Source organism: Eptatretus burgeri, chromosome 5, assembly GCF_056783735.1.
Source record: "Eptatretus burgeri isolate ZD-2024b chromosome 5, Ebu_testis_v1, whole genome shotgun sequence".
NCBI lineage: Eukaryota > Metazoa > Chordata > Myxini > Myxiniformes > Myxinidae > Eptatretus > Eptatretus burgeri.
The window spans coordinates 37224112-37248332 of NC_140965.1; the positions used below are offsets into that span (position 1 = coordinate 37224112).

At 41.9% G+C, this 24221-nt stretch overlaps 1 protein-coding gene across 11 annotated transcripts in view; it reads right to left on the bottom strand.

Annotated features, from left to right (window-relative positions):
- The window catches only part of CSPP1 (centrosome and spindle pole associated protein 1), a 116622-nt gene that overhangs the window by 38742 nt on the left and 53659 nt on the right, over positions 1–24221 (bottom strand). For 9 of the 11 annotated variants that reach the window (XR_015058247.1, XR_015058248.1, XM_085881486.1 and 6 more), the window contains 6 exons: positions 21849–21993; positions 17694–17795; positions 13365–13450; positions 13008–13157; positions 10564–10689; positions 5858–6199 (listed from right to left, as the gene is read on the bottom strand). Coding sequence is in view for 9 of the 11 variants with exons in the window: in XM_085881486.1 (XP_085737612.1) it covers positions 5858–6199; positions 10564–10689; positions 13008–13157; positions 13365–13450; positions 17694–17795; positions 21849–21993 (951 nt within the window). In the remaining 2 variants the exon portion in view is untranslated. The remainder of the gene's footprint in view (positions 1–5857; positions 6200–10563; positions 10690–13007; positions 13158–13364; positions 13451–17693; positions 17796–21848; positions 21994–24221) is intronic. The other 2 variants (XM_085881481.1, XM_085881484.1) reach the window with 2 other exon arrangements.

Consider the following 24221-nt stretch of genomic DNA (forward strand, 5'->3'; position numbering starts at 1 on the left):
CAGAACGTTTCGATAACTTATAGATAACTTATATCAACGAATGCTTAGCGTGTTGTTGGCGTTCACAAATTATGCCCAACGACAGTCTAACTTATGCATAGCGCGGCAGAGTATCGCCGACGATCACGTGGCGTAGCCTATTAAAAGGCTACCGCTCGACGATTCAAATCATAACCACAATAGACATCAAAGTGTCAACATCACCGTCATGCCGAAGAAAAAAAGCAAAAAACAAAAAAAAAAACATGGAGTCTGGAACACTGACGGGTTCCTCCTGTGAAGCCCATTTTTATATACTAATTCCCTTAAACGCTGCCAATACGCCATTATACGGTAGCTGTAATTTAGAAACACGTTCAGTAAGTTCTGTGGTCGTCCGGAAGACGTCAAATACGTCAATATGCGTTGGAGATACGTTACACATAAGTTCAAAGCACATTACTCATAGGTTAGAAATAAGTTTCAGGTACGCTAGACATTACCTCGACGTATTTCGACTTATGAGTAACTTACAAGTAACGTGTGTCGACGTGTGTCAACGATCGCATAACGTGCCTACAACTTATGGCCAGCGTATGCGGAATGTGTGTCATACGCTGGCATACGTTGAAAAAACTTGAGCATGCACAAAATTTGTTGACGAGCTCGGCGTACTACGACGTATGCCAACGTGCTTCAGCGTGCTCTTAACATATACAAAACTTACCCATAATGTATTCGACGTGTGCCAGCGTATTTGCCAAATTTTTCATACATCGGCATACGCTGTCTAAAACGTCAAGGTGTGACACAGCCCCTTTAGGAGCTGATAACCGTGACCCTTCCCACCATAATGTCTAAATGCTTCACACCTTTCCCCCTTATTAATCCTCAAAATTGTTCCCTCTGTAATCTGTCTGTGTGCGTTTCTTTAAAATTAACCCGATTTCACCAGCTCCGCAAGACCCAGTAAATGTTTCCCCCTAGCCCCTCCCACGAGGACGGCAAAAGCGACACCTTGCGACTTTGCTCCAAGGTAAGAGCTGCACGTGTACCGTATTGTCAAATGACAGACCTGTTTGAAACTTGGTTCATCTGAAACCTGAAACTGCTCACAACTGCAGGCATGGTGAGAGGCAAGATGGAGAACCAGAGTGCATTGTTGCAGGTAAGAAAAGCTGAGGGGCAGGGCCAGTTCAGGGTAGTTGAGCAAGGACAGCAGAGGGTGAGAAGATCAGAGTGAGAGTGGAGAGCAGGACAGTTAAGGAAGCCATCCTGCAGAGCCCAGCAAATTGGATGCGGCAGACAACCGAGAGACCCAACGATGACAGACAAGCACACGTGTGCAGGAAGCCACGGAGCACAGATGCCCTGCCACCATGCACGTCTCCCTCTCCCGCCAAAGACTCGCTATTTTGCTCTCCCTCGCCCAAGCCAACATCAAGTGGGGACCAGGTTTCTTTCCTTGTCTTGTGATTGAGTAAGGTATCACGTAAGCTGTCGAGATGTCGTGGGCACAAAGGTACTTTGGTGAACAAATAATTACCAAATGTGTGTGCCTTTCCTTGTTCTCACTATCCCTATATTATTATTATTTATTATAAACGAATTTCTCACAGTGAGTGTGTCGGCCTGGTACGCGGTTCGGGATGGATTATTATAACCGCAGTGCGAGTTGAACTCACAGCCAATGGAAATTTGGTGCAAACCTCATTCGGAGATCGTAAAACCACAGTAGTTTGTCCTGGGTGCATCGTTCCGCATACATCCTTTTTTTTTTGTATACCTTGGTCGAGGCTCGTATGAGAGCTAACACACAACTCACAGCAAGGAAGCATGAGACAAGAGGGGCGGGAGTGGAAGGGACAAAACAGTGGGGAACAGACACATTAGGTGAACTGTGGAAGGGAGAGGGATGGGGATGGGACGGGGAACATGGCGAAGAGAAGATGGACATTACAGGGACTTTCAGGAAGGAAAGCAGGGGAATTGAAGGAAGTGGGCTTGGGTGGATTATCGGGGGTAGAAAAGATCGAGGATTTGGATGGGGGAAGATAAGAGGTGGTGGTGAACAGCTGTTTTGAAAGCCTGGAGGGAAGAATGGGAAAGAATAGAGTGAGGAAGTTTATTCCAAAGGCGGGAAAAAAGAGGAATGAAAGAGTGAAGATGAGCAGTGATTCGTGATTTTGGTAGTTTTACCAGAAGGGGGTTGTTGGCAGACCTTGAGCGCCCTGTGGAAATGTGGTGGGGACAAATCGCAGAGAGAGCAGGGGGGGCAAGGCTGGAGAGGAGTCGGTAGAAGACAGAAAGACCACCGACCAACCTGCGGTGATTGAGTGAGAGGCCCAAAGACTCAGCTTCATTGCGGGAGATGCCGATGATCTTAAATGCCCTGGTTTCGACAGCGTGAAGCCGAGAAAGGTGGGAGGCAGGAGCACCAGCCCAGAGGGGAGAGCAGTACTAATTCAGGCTACGGACAAAAGCTTTGTAAGTGGTCAGGAGCTCAAGAGGGCCGAGGAAGGACTTTGCACGACGGAGGATTCCCAGTCGGCGACTGGCTTTTGAGGCGAGGTTGGAAATGTGACTTTCCCAGGAAAGGTCATGGCAGATAGTGAGACCCAGAAGCTTGAAAGAAAAGACTTCTTCCAGAGGATTGTTGAGAAAGTGGATGGGGGGGGGGGTTTCTAAACGGTCCTTCGAAGAGACATAGTGAGAGTGTGAGATTTGTCTGGATTGAAAGACATGTTCCACGTGTTGGACCAGTTTGTGATTTTATCCAGATCTGCAGTGAGCAAAGAAGCTGCTGCTTGCCGGTCTGAGGGATGACAGATGGTACGGCAGAGGGTGGAGTCGTCGGCAAAGAGAAATAGAGGATTTTCCAGAGAGTCCGAGAGATCGTTGATGAAAACCAGAAAAAGAACAGGGCCCAGAACGCTACCTTGAGGAACTCCAGCCTGCACAGGAAGAGGGGATGAAAGAACTCCATTTAGGGCCACACGTTGAACTGATGAACTGGCTGTAGGTGACAGATCTTGTTAGGGTTTCTGTATGTCGGAAACCCAAGGAAAAATATGTGTTCAACTTTGCCGGTGGACAATGTACGGTCTCTAAGGGCCATCCATAGGTAGATTAGTGACCGTCTTGGTGAAAGATTTGACCTAGTGTGCACCCTACGGTCCGTTACAATACTTTATCATTAAATAACTCGCTGGACCAACTAACACACTGTCATACCCTCTCCTTTAGCTTGACACTCGTCACCACTTTTGGGTCAAGGTGAACGCTATGGTTGTAATTGTTTTTCCTTTTCAAATAAAATGTTCAGGAAAGAACAGGGTGGCATTTAACATGACTGGATGAGAATCTGACTTAATGACCCAGTAAGCGAGATGACTGAGCAGATTGGTGTTGACAGACCCAGCAAGCTGATTGCATAAATATGTGCCTACAATTTGAAAACTTGAATTCTATCTTAAATGCCCTGGTTTGTATAATGGTCAGAATTTTTACACTAGACCCAGACTATATTAATCTTCAGTTCAAAGTTAACCGAGTTGTGATAAGTGACAATGTGGATTGTATAAAAGATAAAAAAAAGAACAATGCTTGAGCAACACACCATCCATTATGCATTGGTTGATCAACTTTGTTTTCAAAAAGACAATATTTTGGAAATGTTACAGAACTAAAGTGCATACACTTTCGGTCTAACTTACACCCACAACTACAATGGCCTGCAGAAGTATTCAACCCCTACCAATAATGCCACATTTAGATGAATTATGGAGAAACTATTTTTCCAAATGAACTTTTTTATTCATAATTGAAGAGATCAAACAAAACACTGATAGTTGAAGGAGGTTACGTGTCAGGAATACCTGCAAAAAAAAAAACGTGTACAAATGATAATTCACTGGTTGCAAAGGTATTCAGTCCCTTAGGTCAGTACTTGGTGGAAGCACCTTTTGCAGTGAGTCTTTGTGGGTAGGGCTCTCCCAGCTTTACACAGTGAGATGGTGAAATCTTTACCCATTCTTCACATGAAAATTGATCTCGTTCTGCCAAGTTTGATGGGGATCGTCGATGGACTGCAATCTTGAAGTCTCACCATAAATGTTCAATCGGGTTCAAGTCAGGACTTTGACAGGGCCACTCAAGAACATTTATTTTCTTATTATTCAGGGGCTCCAGTGTGGCTTTAGCTTTGTGCTTCAGATCATTTTCCTGCTGAAATGTGAATCTCCTTCCAAGTTTCAGATTTATGGCTGACTCAAGTAGGTTTTCATCAAGGATTCTCCTGTACTTTGCACCGTCCAGTCCCTTCTATCCTGACAAGCTTAAACAGTCCCTGATGATGAAAAGTAGCCCCATAACATGATGCTGACACCACCCTGCTTCACAGTAGGGATGGTGTTGACTGGGTGATGTGCTGTGTTAACCTTGTGCCAGACATCAAACGTTTAATGTACAACAAAAAGTTTAATTTTTGTCTCATCAAACCACAACTTTACTCCACATGCCTGCAGTATCATTAAGATGCTTTTCCCCAAACTCCATACAAGCTTTTAAAGGCATCTTTTTTTCAGGAATGGCTTCTTTCTTGCCACCTTTGTGAAGGAACGGGATATTGTTGAATGATAAACATTGCCCCCCATCTAAGACATAGAGCCTTGCAGATCTTTCAGTCGTTGGTGGAATTAGTGACATCTGGAACCAGTTTCCTGCTTGCCCAGCTGCTGAGTTTGGATCGGTGATCTGATCTGGGTAGAGTCTGGGTAGTATGATACGTCTTCCACTTCTTTATGATTGATTTCACTGTACTCAAAAGGGATAATGAGTGACTTTGAAATCTTCTTATAACTCTCTCGGGAGCGGTGCTTCCCCATGACTTTATGTCTGACTTCTTTGGAAAGCTCCTTGGTCTTCATGTTTCACTCGTTGGTTGACCAAGTAAGTTGTACCTTAAACCGCCTTAGATAAGTGGGCAAGCTTAATTTTTAAGTTAAACCACTGATTACATTCAGGTGAAACCTATTACACTTATTTTGTAACCTTTCAAATAAAAAAAATTGCACCTGAAGTGATTTAGGGTTCATTTGGCAAAGGGGTTGAATACTTATACAACTGAAAATCATCTGATTTTTCTCTGTTAATCAAACTTTGGACGGGGTGAATAATTTGGAAGGCCACTGTACCTTGCTACACTAGGTGGATATTTCCAGTCAAGACTTTCCTCTGGATAGGTTACTGCTCCTGTTGAAGTCACTCACAGCCAGGGCAGGAATTTTTAGTATGATATGAGTATCCATCAAGACCATACTCTGACAGAGCGGTGGTGCTGCTGAAGCAGTCTTCTGGGCTATTGTGCATAATCATGGATGTGTCGCCACTCCGACACAGTATACTCCAATGGCTCAATCATCCCAGCAAGCTGGTACTAATTTTGCTGACCTCGGAAGGATTACAGGCGGAGTCAACCCCACCTATTATTAATTCATGGCAAAGCAGGATTTGAACTCAGGACCCTTTGATCCCACGCCTGCCACACTAACCATTAAGCCAACACCAAGCATGGCATGGGTATAGAGGCACACAGGGGCTTACTTATTTCCAAGGGTATGGTGGGATATTTAGTGCCCATAATAAAATGTTAGCAGATGGGACAGTCAAGTTAACATCCTTCTGCAGAAGAATACACTCATACACTCATGAATGCAACACAATGTATGCAAAACATTAGGATGACAGTCTTCAATCAGGTCGGCAATCAAACCGAGACAAGATAGCTCAAAGTCAAGGATGCTACCTCTGATCTATTTCACCAATCCCATAAATACTTTAACTAGAAATACATAAAAAGTAATGAATAAAAATGTACCTTTTCTGGAATCTTTCTGTGCATCCCTGACTTTGTATCACTGACCATGGTGTTGAAAGGACGAAATTCAAGATGTGGCTTTGTCGTTGGTGGAGTTGGAGCGGTATGGATATCACGAATCTCTGTGATGATCTTATGTTCAGCAGCCTTTGACTCTGTGCCTGAGGGATGGTTGGTGATGTCTGGGGAAACCAAGGGTGACTGTTTATTAGAATTTTGAGTGGTTGGTGAAGAAGTTTCAGATGGCTGGATGGTGCAAGGTTGAATAATGGTAGCAGCATTGATGCGAGAACTTTCATTGAGCAGGTGGGCCAAAGTGGGGACAGGAGGCGATACTGTTCTCTGCAAATGGAGAAAACATTAAGAAAGTATTAGCAAGGTCTGATTAAATATCTTGCTTCAAACTAGCAACTGTATTCATATAATCAGTGTTATGGTCTGGTTGATATGAACCAGTAATAGTCTTAATGAAGCAAGATAGTCGACCCCATGTTTGAACGTTCCAAATAATCTAGAATTTGGTCCTGCTACTGACCAAGGTAGCTCAAAGTGCCATCTACATATTATATTCAGAAAAGGGAGGGTAGAGGATAATTGATAAGTTGATAACCGCAAGAGAAGTGGGTAGGATTGGAAGCAAGGAGAGGAAGCATGTGATTAATGTACAAGCTATTCCAGGAGCCTTGATGCCTCGTACACACCAAACTTCAAGAGTAATAACCATTTTGAGTTGTTCCAAAAAAAAAAAAGTATAAATGACCATTTCTCCTTGCTCCTGGGGCAATGGGTGACTTAATTGCCTAATTGCATCATGAGCCATTGCAGGAATATTTCCAAGGATGGCATCGAGTTTATTGTAGAACCAGCTTATTTATGGCATGTTCCTGCTTTCATGTTATGGTGCTTTATTTGGTCAAACACAAATTTTTGTTTTTAACATTTTATCGCAATATTGCTTAGATATAAGCTGTGCTGAAATACGAAGCAACACCTTTTCATTCCTTAAACTTGATGTCAGTTAAGCCTCCAGTCTCTTCTGCCAAAAGCACCAGCAATTCTTAAATCTTGAAACAACCTCAAGATGGGGGTTTTGCTGTGCTCACCATTGTCTCTGTGTTACAGAGGACTGAAACAGGGCTTGCAAGGTGTTAATGTCACTGTTATCACAAAAAGTTCTACTCGAGGTGTTTATATGGAAAAGCATCCTGCCAGGAACACATCACTGGCCTCAAGGATGATGGGATTTCTTGCCAAAAGGTCAGGGATTTCAGTGAAGAACACAGCCTTTAAGATGTTCCAGAACAGGAACAGTTGTGATGCAAATTTGGCTTTAAAAACTGTCCAAAAAAACCCATTTTATTTAAGGAAGCATTTACAGCTTTCACAATTTGTGTGTATATATTATGTACATTGCCCCCAAAGGTAAGCACATACCATGAACGTACCCTGATACCGTGAGCACTGAAATATGAAGAAGACATCTTTATAAATTTAAACACCATTATTGGTTCACGAGTCAGTAAGTGACCACTATATTCGTTATGTGTGTGTGTGTCTGTCTGTCTGTCTGTTCTGAGCATAGCTCCGTGGGTTTTGAACCGATCCTGATAAAATTTGAGTGGGAGGTTTATATCATGATCGAGTTGTGTTTTCCTGAGAATGAGCGTGCTGTGCCCATTATGGGTGGGGCCACGCCCAAAAAACATGTGTTTTTAGGGGGTAGCCGATTTCAAGTTACATCTTCTCCAAGGGGGTTTGTCGAATCTGGCAGGGGTTTCGGTATTTGTTTAGCCCAATGGCACCTGCATAGCCCCAGGGAGCTCGATTTTTCATTTTCGTCCCAAGGTCAAGGTCACAAGGTCACGAACTTAGAAAATGTCAAAAAAAATCAATAAATTGGGCATCGAGCTCCTAGGGTTTTCAACTGTTTCGAATGAAAGTTGGTATGCAAGTAGTGCTCTTCGAGTACTACAACTTTCATCATTTACGTTTTTCCTGATTCCTGCCAGTTTGCCCGTGGCGTCCCCTCGAAGGTCAAAAAATAAAAAGGCGAACCGTGTACATTGCTCGTGAACCATTACCGTCTCCAGACTTGTTACAATTAAAGTGGTAGTTACAGACCATGAGCTGCAAAATTACAATTTCTTTCTGCTTTCAGAAAGCTGCAAAATTCTGCTTTCATCGATGATCAGTATATGTAAAAGGAATATGTAAGGAGATTGAAAGTGCCCTCAATGTATTCCAAAGTAGCTTCATGTAAATCTTTAAAACAGTAGCCCAGCCAATTGAGCCAACGCAGCATCCTGGGAAGTGAATTGATCAACCAAATATTATGTGGATGTAAAACAAGATAGGCAAAATGGACACTTTTTGTTCCCAATGTAGATTACACAAAATTATCCCCAAAATAAATGAAATACCAGTTTCTTAAAAAGACATAAATATGTAGATATCCCCAAAATAAGGTATAAATATTGTCATGTCCAGGGAGGTTAGCCCCTACTTGGACGGAAAGCCGAACAGTTTTCAACTTTGGAGGCGAAAAGCCAAGATTCTCAGGAGATTATGGCACGCGCAGGACGGGAGGGCGGCGAAGGCACGTTGCAGATGGAAGCACAGCACAAGGGTTTATACTTGAACCCATGACAAATACACAACACAAGCAACTTAAATAAATATGGGGGTTTAATATAGATAAATCAAGTATTCATTATAGGGATAAATCAGGAAAATAATGAAACGTGAGGTAGCCTACATTCCTATTTGAGGTGCCTCCACACAGAATAACAGACAATGGGGGTAGAATAAATAAAAGAAAAATCTACCCTTTCTCCCTGCACTTAGCTGTGTGCCCAGAGATGAGTTTCTGGAGCTTCAGGTTCGCCAAACCGCATCGTCACTGCATAGGAAAATACGCCCAAAAATTGCACCAAGCCACTCTCTTGGCGGGAGACTACAGGAGGTAATTCAGTCAGTGATATTCAACACCAGTGCTCAGAATCTGCCATGCAACTTCTTTCATCAATCGCACTTGCCGAAGCCGCTCCTCTACCAAATGGTGCCGCCTTCTTCCCAGATGGAGCAACACGAGACTTCGAGGCACGGTCTCACATGACCCAGCCGAAGTCAATGGCCAGCATCTGGCTCCATCACATGGGCAAACTCGTCTCAGCATGAACACGAGAACAGCACAGCCTTCCCCACTACGTCGAGGGAAAGCCAGCCGTAATGTCCTTCTCTTCCAACCATCGATCCTGCCTCCCTCGCTTCTGTACCACTCCTTCTTTGTGTCCCACTCCGATCCCAACTCTATCCTCCTCTCTGACCTCACGCCCATTAATCATGCACTCCAGGGGCATGGTTTGCTAGTTGTCATTCCTAGAGGCGGGGTTTTCACCTGCTCGGAAATGTCCAGCTCGGTTGTTGTTTTAAGGAAGTAATCCCTTTTTAATCGCCCATCTTGAAATGCAAAAACATAGGAAAAAGTCACAGGGAGCAATCACATACAGGGAAAAATTATCCTTCAACCCTACCTAATTAACACAGCGCCGCCCCTGTGCGGTGGCACGTAACACTTAAGCTCACAATTTCCCTACTTAATTTACATCGAGATGTCTCCGACATGTCCACGGACCAAGCTACTTTGCACAATCCCAACTTTTCTATGAAATTCCTCCATCTATCTCACAAACATAACAACATATAAAACAGAATCAATCTTGGAAATTGCAAACTGATCAAGTTGTGGTCATGGGAAAAAATATAGATTTCATACAATAAAAATTTGGCGGGGTGGGGAGGGGGGAGGGGGAGTGGGGTGACAACTGACAACATATTGCTGTAACAATAATGCAGTGCTTGTCCTTCAAATAACAAGTTTGAATTGCGAACATACCCCGTGGGAGTTCATTTGTACAACTCTCAGGTGAGCGATAGCACAGACGACAGATAGTTTTGAAATTAGCTAAGATTTTCATTGCATCAGAAAAAGAAACCAGAACACCTCACAAGAGTGAGGCGAGTTTCATATTATCATTTGCGACTTAATTTTGCGTTGGGTATTGCCCAGCGCAAGACAAAATAAAATTTTTAATAACAATTTAAAGAAAATGGCCCAAAGGGGCCGTTTCTCAGCCCAAAGGGCTGGAATCACACTTTGGGCTCAGTTAGCGCCTGGGGAATGGTCTCTAGAATATACCTGTCAAGTTTGGTTCGGTTCCGTCAACAATAACCGAGAAATAACAATTTTAAGAAAATGGGCCGAAAGGGCCGTTTCTCGGGCCAAAGGGCCGGAATCGCACTTTGGGCTCAGTTATTGCCTGGGGAATGGTCTCCAGAATATACCTGTCAAGTTTGGTTCGGTTCCGTTTACGAACAACTGAGAAATAGCAATTTTAAGAAAATTGGCCGAAAGGGCCGTTTCTCGGCCCGGAGGGCCAGAATCGCACTTTGGGCTCAGTTAATGCCTGCACATATGGGTCTAGTGTATGCCTATAATTTTTCATCGAATTCTGTTAACGAATAATGGAGAAATAGATGTTCAAATGAACTGTACACAAGAAAAGAGAGAACGCGAGAGGCGCTTAGACCCCGTGGGGTGGAAGACCCCATGGGGTAAAAATAGTAAAAACAGCATTTCTGCGATAATAGTTTAAATGCACAAGCTCCCATATCGAAGTGAACTCTGTACCCTCTCCCCTCCTCACACTCTCCGTTTGCTCTGTTCGAAGCTGGAGCTCTGATGAGTTCTGCGAAGGATGTGGCTTCTCTTTTGACTTCGGCTTCAGTTGGACTTCCAGAAGATGTTCTACCAACTGGGTCTTTTTTTCTTTCTGAATGCATGGCAATACAAAGCAAAATTAATGATTGAAACTCCCTCCTTAATGATATTAAAAAAAGGTGGGGGGGGGGAGAGAGAACGTCTGTGGTATAATGGAGACTTCCGGAATAACTAAATGGTAAGGGTCAAATTCTAACGACCAACAATGTGATCGTGGGAACCAGGCAGAGAAAAACTTAATGAAGCTAAGAAGTATAAAGAGAAGAAAATAATGTGGATAGTTTTAGGTTTGAGATGAAATTGAAACGTATGACAGGATCGACATTGGAAGGCAAGTGAACAGACATGACAAGGTATTAACAAATGAGTGAAATGAGCTACGAGGTGTCCTATACATATACAGTGCCGATAGAAAGTCTACATCCCCTTTCAAATTTTTCACCTTTTGTTGCCTTCACAAAATAACTCACATTATTCACAAAATCACTATATTCACAAAATAGCCTGGAATTAAATTGCATTAAATCAGACTTTTCCCACCTCTATTTACACATTGTAACATCCCCCCCCCCCCAAAAAAAATCTATCTATAATTCCAGCAGTGTGTGTGTGTGTGTGTGTGTGTGTGTGTGTGTGTGTGTGTGTGTGTGTGTGTGTGTGTGTGTGTGTGTGTGTGTGTGTGTGTGTGTGTGTGTGTGTGTGTGTGTGTGTGTGTGTGTGTGTGTGTGTGTGTGTGTGTGTGTGTGTGTGTGAGAGAGAGAGAGAGATCGGACCAGCGGTTGTCGAGAAACAGCGGTCACAGACACAAATTGAAACTTCCCAGGTATATTGCTGGGGCCCTGAGGATGTGCCTTTTCAAGGTTTGATATTAATCGGACAAGTGCTTCCCAAGTTATGGCCATTTATTTACCAAACCAATGACAAGACACGTTGTTGCGTGAGTGTGGCCGATGGGGAAGGGAAGCTCAGCCGCGGTCCCCATTGCGGGTTACAACATACAGACTTCCGGAGAGTGATGATTTTGTGTATTCTAATAATTTCTCGATTTCTTATGCACATTTATAGATAAACACAATGCCGCAAGTTATGATCGTTTTCATACCGCAAGTTATGATCGTTTTCATATCAGACGGTGCATAAATTTCGGTAACATCAGAGTGCTGGTATGCTCCGAACCAGAAAGTAATTTTTTTTTCTCTCTTCTCTTCTCTTTTTGTTTTTCCTTGCGATGACATTGCGAAAAGGCAAAATACGTTGGCGCCAATTGAATAATTGGCCATTAAAACCAAAATTGCGAATCATCGTAACTGTGATATGCGAACTTCCACGCCACGCACGTACGGGCACCCGAGAGTGAAGAAACGGCCTGTGTGGTTGTTGTTTGTTGCTCGTGGTTGGAATATTTATTTATTTATTTTTACGGCACGTACTAGTAATAATAATAATAATAATAAAATAAAGCATCTTTTATGGGAGAGGAAGGAAAGCAAAAAGTGGTAAACAATGAAAAATAATTGAAAGAGGAGAGGGTAGAGGAGTTGAGGAGAAGAGAAGGGAAAAATTGTGGGGAAGACATTGGTAAAAGAAGATGCTAGGATGAGGATGATGCAAGATGAGGGGATGACAAGAGACAGGATGTCTTAACCTAGCTATGAATGATGGATTGGTGTGCAGACATGGCATTACAAAGTGTGTCATCCCTTAAATGGATGTTAAGCAGGGGACCTATCTGTTAGCATTAGTTGATGTAGGTTAAAGACCCCATGGTGCCTTTTGTGAAGAGCAAGCGAGTCATCACAAGCATCCTGGCCAAATTTCTGCCCCAAGTTGTTTCAGTAAATGTCAGGCCTGTAGTTTAATCAAGTAGTTTCATGAAAGACTTGGGCCATTTGCACATGCTCTATTAGCTGCAACAGAACCCACAAGAAGGTGGTATTAATTGGAGCCATTAAAGTAGTGGTATTAATGGGTAAGGAACATACTGGGCAATCTGAACATTTTCACACAAGTAATATACAGATGTGGTTGGCAACTCAGCTCAGAGGTACCACTGGGGGTAGCACTTTGGACCATTGTGCATGTAGACCACTACATATGTGGTCTACATGCACACTTGCACCTTTGAGTTGTTTAGCATGAGTTTGATTATTAACGCAACTACAAACTACTACTCAGCAGGTGTTTCACAGGCTGTTCGATGAATGGGGTCTGGAAGATGCGATGTAGCTGGTGAATGTTAAAGATCCCAACATATCGTTTGTAAACAGGAGGCAACTGTGCAGGGCACACTGGCCAAATTCTAAAGTTTTGCCCTGTATCTAACTCTTAGAAAATCAACCAATTTAGCTTAGTCTCGGTACAAGGTTCTACCTCCATATCTTTCAGTCTCTGTAGTGCCAGTTCCTTTTCATATTCCTGTGCCATCTTTTCACGCTCCTTTGCGACACGGCATTCCTCTTGTTCATCCAACTCGCGCATGGTCCGCTTTTCTTCTGCCCTTCTTTGACGGTCTTCCTGAATCTATCTCAGGCAAAGGAAGAGAATGAGAAAGTCATTTCTCACTAATGCAGCCACTGTCCTCACCTGCAACAACCATGTACGGATTCACCAAGTTGACGTCTTTAATGTACAAGATAATTGAAAGAAAAACAATGACAGCAAACATCTTAGTGACCAAAATGATGTTGCAAATTCAGCAGCAAAATAAATTAATAAAGTTTTCTCAACCTGCTTTTGCAAGAAGAGCTTGTAAACTTCCATTTGTGATGCAGGCAACCTCTTCTGCTCATATAATTGAGCATTTTTAGTGCAGTCTGCATGTGGGCATGGGAAGAGTGTGCACAAAGAGTGAGGAAGATCAACATTAGATAATTAAATGGCACAGACTTATGGATAAGCTTGTACACAATTTACTGACAACATAATGACATTAAGAAACATCAATGCAATTTTACATGGCTAAAATAGTGGAAAAAAAAGAAAGAAGATAACTCAACAAAATATCTACAATTTGACCATGGATGCAGAGATAAGCATACAAGGTTAAAAAGTAAACAGGCAATCAATAAGAAAAAAGGGTGTGTGTGTGTGTGTGTGTGTGTGTGTGTGTGTGTGTGTGTGTGTGTGTGTGTGTGTGTGTGTGTGTGTGTGTGTGTGTGTGTGTGTGTCAGTGTGTCTCCTCCATAACTCCAAAACTATAAAACCTAGCATGCCGCTGAAGAAAACTCCAAGGAAGTGGAAGAGTGAAAATTGGGTGTTTGGGTTAATTAAAACACCCCTTTTAAAGATAATTAACGGCCTTATTTAATTATATCCTTCATCAGACAATCCCCAGCCGCCTCCATCTATGGGTCTTAAGGTGTTTCCTGGGTAACCTCGCTGGGGTCTGAAGCTGCCATGTTTTCTGACCTGCTCAACTATGTCTTGACTTGGAACTGGCCGCAACGATTTCTTAACGTCATTGTAGTTGTTGTTTTCACTTTCCTCACTCATATTATTATCGATGCCTGTATTCATCACAGCTGTGAATTGCTCGTTATATTGTAATGGTGGTAAACATCGGGAGACGTTAGCGTTCGTGGCTTGACATTTTGGGTGTCTCCGGGAGATGTATGTTTAACGTGTTGCTAATCGCTAGCCAAACTAGCCGTTTATTAACAACTGTTTTGTTGGAGTGCTTGCTTGAGTGCTTAAGCCACTTGGTGAGCGCTCTCCAAGCTGCTTGGTTGTTCGTTTCGGAAAAAGTATCCGTGCTCTCAAGTGAACATCGATTAAACAGACTGTGTTTCCACCTATGTTGGGCCCTGTGGTGCCATGCGGTTGGTGTCTTGGGAGGTGCAATTTTATTTTTACAGGATATCGCTTTGTTTAACCTTTTGTGCGATCTCCTAATATAATCCACCGCCCACTTCGACAAAGATCCATATATAAAAACAATAGGGTACATCCGACCATGTGTTTGCCATGATGTTGTTGTGAAGGCAGAGAGCAGAGATCTACAATTTGTGTTCTATGGCTTGATATATTTTTGAATTGAGTTTCGCTAATGCCCCACTTGAATTCCTCTTTCAAAGAACTCTGTTTAAGGGTAAATCTTTGTTTGTCATGTTTATGTATTTTATGCGTGTCTACGTATATAAACTGTATTACCATAACGGAAGTGTGTGTGTGTGTGTGTGTGTGTGTGTGTGTGTGTGTGTGTGTGTGTGTGTGTGTGTGTGTGTGTGTGTGTGTGTGTGTGTGTGACCGCTGTTTCTCGACAACCACTGGTCCGATCTAATTGAAACTTGCCAGGTATATTGCTGGGGACCCGAGGATGTGCCTTTTCAAGGTTTGATATTAATCGGACAAGTGCTTCCCAAGTTATGGCCATTTATTTACCAAAGCAAGGACAAGGCACGTTGTTGCGTGGGCGTGGCCGATGGGGAAGGGAACCTCCGCCGCGTTCCCCATTACGGGATACAACGTACGGACTTCCAGAGAGTGATGACCGTGTATTCTAATAATTTCTCGATTTCTTATGCGCATTTATAGATAAACACAATGCCCCAAGTTATGATCGTTTCCATATTAGACGGTGCATAAATTTCAGTAACATCAGAGTGCTGGTATGCTCTGAACCAGGAAGTAAGTTTTTTTTCTCTCTTCTCTTCTCTTTTTGTTTTTCCTTGCCACGACATTGCGAAAACGTAAAATACGTTGGCGCTAATTGAATAATTGGGTATTAAAACTAAATTGCGAATAATCGTAACTACGAATAACATGCGAATTTCCGGGCCACGCATGTACGGGCACGCGAGAGCGAAGAAACGGCCTGTGTGGTTGTTGTTTGTTGCTCGCGGTTTGAATATTTTTTTATTTTTTTTTACGGGCACGTACTAGTAAGACATAACTGTGACTTATGATGTCTGTTGGTGTTTAAGGGAAACAAAATTATTTTCTGTTTGAGTAAAAGTAGTGGAAATAATTTGAAATGCATTGATATGCTAATTAGGATCCACCATTATGGAAATTCTCATTTTCGTAAATATCTTAACTTCTGGTACTATACATGGAAATTTGTAAATGAGGAATCTACACATATGTTTGGAGGGTCAAGGAATACAGTGAACATATTTCCTTTGTTGTCAGATATGTAGAATAATGTTTGGATAGCTTAATTACATGCAAAAATGGAAACAGCTTAATAAAGCATAATACAAATGAGTTATTTTTCTGGGAACATCTTTTTTCTGATACTTGGGATATATATGAACACTGTGGTATCAGTGAAAAATTGTCGCAGGGGGGGGGGGGTGCAAGGTAGGTCCCACTGGCCCCTGGCCTACTGAGGAATGCACCAGGAGAAAAATCAAAAAAAGAATAATAATTGTTAAATATTTCATGCGTCTCCCAATGTCGATTGCCTAAACAAAGTTTCATTTCAAAAAATGTTTCAAATTCTGCCCGTAATTGCATTTTTTGGTATTTGACCTTTAGATCCAACCCCAGGTTGCGGAGGCAAAAATGATCCTGCTCTTGAACCTTCATGCCATGTCGTGATCATAACTTCCAAGATTGGTGAATTTCTGCTCAACCGTTCAGGAGGAGATACCGGAATGAACGACAGACAGAGCTGGTTACAATATCCTCCAGTTTTTGGGGGTATTTTTAAATTGTTGGGATTATGACTAATATCGTGCTATTTTTGTCGAATAATTTGGATGAAGATTCATATGAAATTACAATGTTCATTTAAAGAAGCACAAGGAAAAGTTTGCTTTATTTGACCATTTATAGGTCAGAGCAATGACTGCACCCAAGCCTTCTCCCTTTTCCTTGCAAGCTGGTGAAATGTTCTACTTAATACGACTGTTTCTGAGGATATTTTATTTTTATCTTTGTTCTTTTCCGAAGTCTAAGAGCATACCCTACTTTATCTGGCAGTGCCATCGTGAGGATCTGATAGACAATGTGTTGAAATATATTTTAGCTCTTCAACTTTCTTAAAAAAAAAAAAAATATATATATATATATATACATATATATATATATATATATATATATATATATATATATATATATATATATATATATATATATATATATATATATATATATATACATATATATATATATATATATATACATATATATATATATATATATATATATATATATATATATATATATATACATATATATATACATATATATATATACATATATATATATATATATATATATATATATATATATATATATATATATATACACATATATATATATATACACATATATATATATATATATATATATATATATATATATATATATATATATATATATATATATATATATATATATATATATAAGGATTTGAGATTTACATGACAAAGAGCTGAGAAAATGAAAATGGGATTGTATGAATTGAAGAACTGCCATCTTTGTGCATCATAACAATGAGGATGAGACATAATTGAGAAAAACCAAAAAGCATCAGAATCTGCACACTATTAATCTGTTCACTCAGAGTTTTGGTGTGTACATCACAAAGGCTGGAGGACAAAAAGCCGTTGACACATGGTTGGATGAAATGTGCAATGTAAGAAAGGTTTTCTTGCGGTGTGCTCGATCAGAAAATGAACTATGATCGATGCAAAGCGTCGGTTCTGCCGAAGAAGTATATTGGCTCGAGTTACAACCCTGGATGGGTCGCCACTCCGACACAGGACATCAGGGCAGGAATTTGGAATTTCTTCAGGGTGTCAGCGATAATGCGCCGACTTTTTGCAAAGGACATCGTGGGATCTTTAACGTCCAGCAACTTATGTCAGCAGACGGGAAGCCCAGTTTCACATCCATCCAAGGGACGGCACACACATTGATGAATCACGCTGCCTGTGAAACATTGGGATGACTGTTTATAGCTGGCCTAAGATTCAAACCAGGCTAGACAGCTTAGAGGTGAGTGTGTATACTTTTCGGTCATTCTGCCAGTGTGCTGAGATGGAGGAAATGTAGCAAAAATAGTCAAACAAATAGTGACAACACAAAAGATGCAAATCCCACACAAACCCTCGCTTTGGGGTGAAGCTGATGTTGGACTGCCAAGTGGGTTTAGCAAAGATGGCGAATCTCGATTCACCTTGTTCTGCTGGTGCATCTTTCTCAAATCAGCTAATGAAAGAAACAGAAAATCGAGAATAGTAAAGATTTTTTGATGCTGACACATTTGGAAGAACAATTTCCAATGGTGCTGTCTGATTTCAAATCATTATATAATGGGCGTAAGCCTGGAACTTCTAACACACTTTTCTCCGAACATATTCTGTTCATACTTCCGAAATCTTCACATTATGTGTTCCATGTATTTACGCAGGTGATAGCGGATTTAAAAAATCGAATACAGATAGAATTTTCAGAGGGAATCAATGACGTCACAATCAGCAGTGTTTGGCGGCAAACCGAAGGCCGGGTCCCAGATGACATGCTTTACTTAACTAAGTCCATGAGTTCAGGACATTTGTTCAACTCGGCATTTATGACTTCTATCCTGCCATGTTGTAATCTGTTGATTTACGTAATATGGAAACGATGAATATGTCAAATCGTTCGTGTTACTCATTTGGCACTATGTGTCAAGGCCAACAATCGAAAGTGACCAGTCTCAAATGCAACCATGGTCACCCAGACACACCACCAATATGAACTGAGCTGTTCAATGCGGCGCAAAACATCCAAAGAAACTACCATAACCGAGTATTGTGATCTGTCCTGTCCCCCATACCCATCGTAAACTGGTATCTGCTAGTGAGAATAAAAAAAACTAGAGCGAAGTCAATGGCACGCCATCGCAAATCCCCACGATTCACACTTAAAGCAAAGTTGAAAGAGGGCAAAAAGTTCCACCAGGAATGACCCAATATCAAATTTTGAGTAAAACATTTTTCGTTTTGAGTCATGTGATCCTACGTCCCCACCCCCTAGGGCATTTTGGTTCCAAGTAAATCAAGGCCCTGTCACACCTTGATGTTTTAGCCAGCGTATGGCAAGGTCTCAAAATGTATGTAAAACGCTGGCGTATGCTGAACTATTGATGATTTTTTTAAGTTTTGGGCATATAATAACATGTTGGACGTATGCATAACATATTAGTAACATACACAGAATGTTTTAATCACATATAGATAACTTATACCAACGAATGCTCAGCGTGTTGTCGGCGTTCACAACCTATGTCTAACGATAGTCTAACTTATGCATAGCGTGGCAGCATATCACCGACGGTCACATGGCATAGGCTATTCATAGGCTGCGGCTCGACGATTCAAATCACAACCGCACTACACATCGAAGTGTGAAGCCGCTGTCACACCTTGACATTTTAGCCAGCGTATGCCGACGTATGAAAAATTTGCCGAACCAAGCTGGCACACGTCGAATACATTATGGGTACGTTTTGTATACGTTAATAGCATGCTGGCATACGTCGTAGTACGCTGACATACGTCGTCATACGCCAAGTACATCGAGAAATTTTCAGCATGTTGAAAATTTCTCGACGTATGACACACATTCCGCATACGCTGGCATAATTTGTAGGCACGCTACGCGATTGTTGACACACGTCGACATACGTTACTTGTACGTTACTCATAAGTCGAAACAAGTCAATGTAATGGTTAGCGTCAGTGTTCCAGACTCCCTGTTTTTTGGGGTTTTTTTTCTTCAGTATGACGGTGATGTTGACACTTCGATTTCTAGTGCGGTTATGATTTCAATCGTTGAGCGGCAGCCTATGAATTATATTATATTATAACCACACTAGAAATCGAAGTGTTAACATCACGGTCATACCGAAGAAAAAATACAAAAAAAAACAGGGAGTCTGGAACACTGACGCTAACCATTACATTGACGTGTTTCGACTTATGAGTAACGTACAAGTAACGTGTGACGACGTGTGTCAACGATCGCGTAACGTGCCTACAACACGTTACTCATAGGTTAGAAATAAGTTTCGGGTACGCTAAACATTACCTCGACGTGTTTCGACTTATGAGTAACTTACAAGTAATGTGTGTCGACGTGTGTCGACGTGTGTCAACAATCGCGTAACGTGCCTACAACTTATGGCCAGCATTATGCGGAACGTGTGAGTCATACGCTGGTATACGTCGAAAAATTTCAAGCATGGAAAATTTGTCTCACACCTCCGCGTACTACGACGTATGCCAGCGTGCTCTTAACGTATACAAACCTACCCATAACGTATTCGACGTGTGCCAGCGTTTTAGCCAAATTTTGCATATGTCAGGCATACGCTGGCTAAATCGTCAAGGTGTGACAGGGCCTTCAACAATTAGCTTTCCAACGGTACCATTTTTAGCTCACCTGAACTTTCGTCAGTTGAGCATATGCAATCGAGCAGTGTCCATAGGTGAGCGAGTGAGTCAGTGAGTAAACACTTCACTCATTATCACTTTAACCAAACACACAATTTTGATGAAACTTGGCAACAAGCTTCATATCTGATGCTTAACGAAGGTGCATTGACTGCATCAAAATCTGTGATCATAAGGGTGTCCATAAGGTTTATTTTGACCCCCCGACCCCGAAAAAAAATAGGTATTTGCTATCTTCTCTGAAACTACACACACAGTTTTGATGAAACATGACCACAACATTCATCACCACTGATGTACCAAAAAGTATTGACTGCATTAAAATATGCGCACAGTAAAGGGGTCTACATAAAGGGGTCTATGGGGAGGGGGGGGTTGACCCCCCCCCCCAAAATAGGTATTTGCTCTCTTCTCCGAAACTACATACACAATTTTGGTGAAACTTGACCACAACCTTAATGTACCAAAGTGTATCGACCGCATCAAAGTCTGCGCTCATTAAGGGGGTCTATGGGGGGGGTGTTTGACCCCCCCAAAATAGGTATTTGCTTTAGTCCCCAAAACTACACACAATTTCTATGAAACTTGACCACAACCTTAATCAAATTATTTATCTAAAAGCTTACTTATGATTACCAATAATTAGTACGAAATCACAATATAATCACAAAAAGTTTCCCCATCTACTTGTAACAAAACTTTAGATTTGGAGCAAAATTGATTCCCACATAAATATAAGATGTTGCAAAGGCATTACACTTCTACTTTCAAATGAATGAAAACAAGAACGAGAATTGCTTTGCAATACATGTCCCCTACCAATGTGATATTTTCTATGTACGAAAAGGGCATAACTCCATGAAAGATTGATGAAACACCCTGAAGCTCAAACTTGATCTGAAACTTATCATAATAAAGCCATGTATAAAGTTTCAGTTGAATATGCTAAAGGATATGGGAAACAGTCTGAAAAACCACAGTGTGGGATGGACGGACAGAGAGAGAGAGCAAATCTATTGTCCCCTCTGGTGAAACGAAAATTAAGAAATCGAGATTGCAGCTTTCTATCGTTCTAAAAACGTTGTAACCAATGAAATTCGTTCTTGATTAATTGAAACAAGCCATTTATAGCAGTGTATTTTGGGGCAAGTTGGAACACAGGGAGGGCTGAAACATTGAGATCACCTTGTCTTGATATTTTTTAGAAACTTCCTTTTGGATGGAATGGCATTCAGTGTGAACCAGGTATTAGTTGTTGGGGAGAATGAGATGTCTGCCTTGTTGTTTGCTCCACCACCATCGTCTCCATCTCCCACAACCAATGAAGGGAGATAAATTTCGTATTTATGACATGTGTAATGAGGGAAGAATCCACCCCCACAACTCCGACTGGTTAGCTCGACAGATGCCTGTTTCTTTCCCTTACTATGGTGATTGCTTTATGGTGAGTGTATGGTGATTGCTTTAGATCCTCTGAAACCTATTTTCCTCGTCTCACTCCCATAACCTTTCAAATCTATAATCCTCTCTTCCCTTCCTTTTCTAACATAGATAATTATAAATATGGCCAGGATAACAAACAAAGTGCTTTCTCTTGCAAAAATGTCATGGGATCTTTAGACAGATAAAACAGACATCTGCAGGATGATCGGATCCTTCTCAATGCAGTGAGTTCTGTATAACACTGTGGCAGACAATGGTTTTAGTAAAATGAGACAATTAATGAATCAACCCAAGACTAGACAAGTCAGTGGTAAACAAAATGCTGGTGAACTAACTAGATAGTCATCATTAACAATGAAAAGGGGATCTTATAAATACATACATTTGTCTTTTGCCTGCTTACTCAGGATGTTGCCATGTACATCATGATTGGGTGCCCCCCCACCACCCCGGCCCCAGGGATTATAATCTTCAATGGTGCTCAATCCATTCTGCTCTCTCTTCCTCTGCATTTCTTTGTTTTTCATCTAATATGGTCATAAGGGAGGGGAGAAAAATAATCATGTGATTGATAAGTGTGTGTGTGTGTGTGTGTGTGTGTGTGTGTGTGTGTGTGTGTGTGTGTGTGTGTGTGTGTGTGTGTGTGTGTGTGTGTGTGTGTGTGTGTGTGTGTGTGTGTGTGTGTGTTCTATAGTTCTCGTGAATCTGATATCTTCAATATGAAAATGTTTTGAAATTTGCCTAAAATACATTCAAACTAGAATATGTGCAAAATTTGCATATTTGAATAGGTAATGAGCTAATAACTCCAAAAGTCTTGAGTGTATGGTGATTAGACTTCGCAGACATCTTCAGCCTGATATAATCTACATGTCAGCAAAATTTGGTATATAAATGTGGAAAACTTTGCCTACAGCCATGTTCAAACTGAAATAGTGAAAATTTGCATATATGAATATGTAATGAGCTAACAACTAAAAACGTATTGAATGCAAGATGATTAAACCCAACAGGCACGTTTATCTTGGCATAATCTACATTTGTGCCAAATCTGGTTTTATTCCATCGCTTTACGGCTGAGATCCTGGTGGAATCCCCCCCCCCTCTCTCCAGCTTGAGCATTAAAAAAATAGAAATGAGATACTTCTTTAACCAAACTGTGAGCATGTGAATGAAGCACTCCAGAATTATAAAATTTGAGAACATCCATTCAGGGGAAAAAGTAAAAAGGCAACAACAGAGTTTTTTTGTTCGTTTGTTTTTTTTAACCATCATTTGATTATATTATTACGGTTGTGGAAATTCACAGAACACCATTCAGGTATCCCAGAGATCAGTTATGTCGATAAGTCTGTGTTCAGGTAGATTTCCCCACCGTTGTCTAAAGGGTATTATTCGTGTAACCGGGCTGTGATCTTTGAGGTAGTGTTTTTCTTTTGCTTTCTTTATTTTGGACTAACCGCCTCTCAACCACCACAACCACCACCAACCACATCTCAACAACCACAGCCACCTTCTCCACAACCGCCTTCACAACAACCACCTTAACCACAACCGCCCAACCACACCACCATCACAACCACCTCAATCACAACCACACCACTACCACGACAACCACAAAACGCTAGCCACGCCACCATCACGACAACCACAACCACCTTCACCACAACCGCATTTCCACCTCAACACATCGTTGCCAGAAGCCTTGCATTCATTAAAGGAAAGCAGACAACAGTCCCCACCCCCTAACGAATAACATCTCCGCCGGCCAACGCAGCAGGAGCCCAACCCTCCAGAAGAATGAAAACGGCCCTGATTCAGCGAGGAAAACGCCCTTGTTCTGGAAGTTTCTCTCGCGCGCCGGGAGGAGAGGAGGGGCGGGGCTCCGTGGATAAAGGTCGGAGGCGCTGGAACGCTGAGGTGAGTGTCTGGGAGAGAGAATTGTGGTGGTGGAAGGATTGTGTGGTGCAGGAGAATTGTGGTGCAGAAGAGGAGAAAGAACTGTGAGGGTGGGACGAGCGAGAGGTTGGAAGAAAGAGGACGGAGTCCCGAGGGTCCACCACACGGTCATTTTTCTTTCTTTTCTTTCCGGGGTTTTTTTTGAGTGAAAGTCTGTGGCGCCTTGTCCTTAAGTAAACCTGTTTAAGTAATTGTACATAATAAATAGACCAACGGTTGTAGTTCTTTCTCTTGCTCGTGTCCTGTCCCTTACCCCCATTGCATTAATTGCTTTGATTACATACGTACCTGATTGCATGACTGCATATGTCGTGTGTGTAATAAATGTCCTTGTGTGAATGTTGACCCGTTCGTTGCGTCCTTTCCCTCAATTGAACTGCCATAATTAAGTTCGGAATATAGCTGGTTGTTAATAACCGATAAGAGAATCGGATCCGGTGGAGCTTGGCGATATACACCGCTTGGCAAATCGCAAACGGAGCGAGCTGCTTAGCGGCTCGTTTCCAAGCAGGTCCCATCGTGGTGTAAATCCCCAGCATTTCTGTCTGCGCGCATAATTAGGTAAATCGACAATTCGGCGATCGGACCCTGTCGTGCGCGGACAGAATAGCTGGCTGATTTTCGGTGTGATTAAAGATACACCCGTAGCTGGATTTTGGTGTTGATCCGAAAGCTGCGACTAGGTTTGCCCGTTCGGTGGGCGAGAGCGGCCGCCATTGGCAAGAAGCGGTCGCCCACACGCTGACGGGCGGGAAACCACAACAATATTTTTGCCCATACAATGGAGGCTTTATAT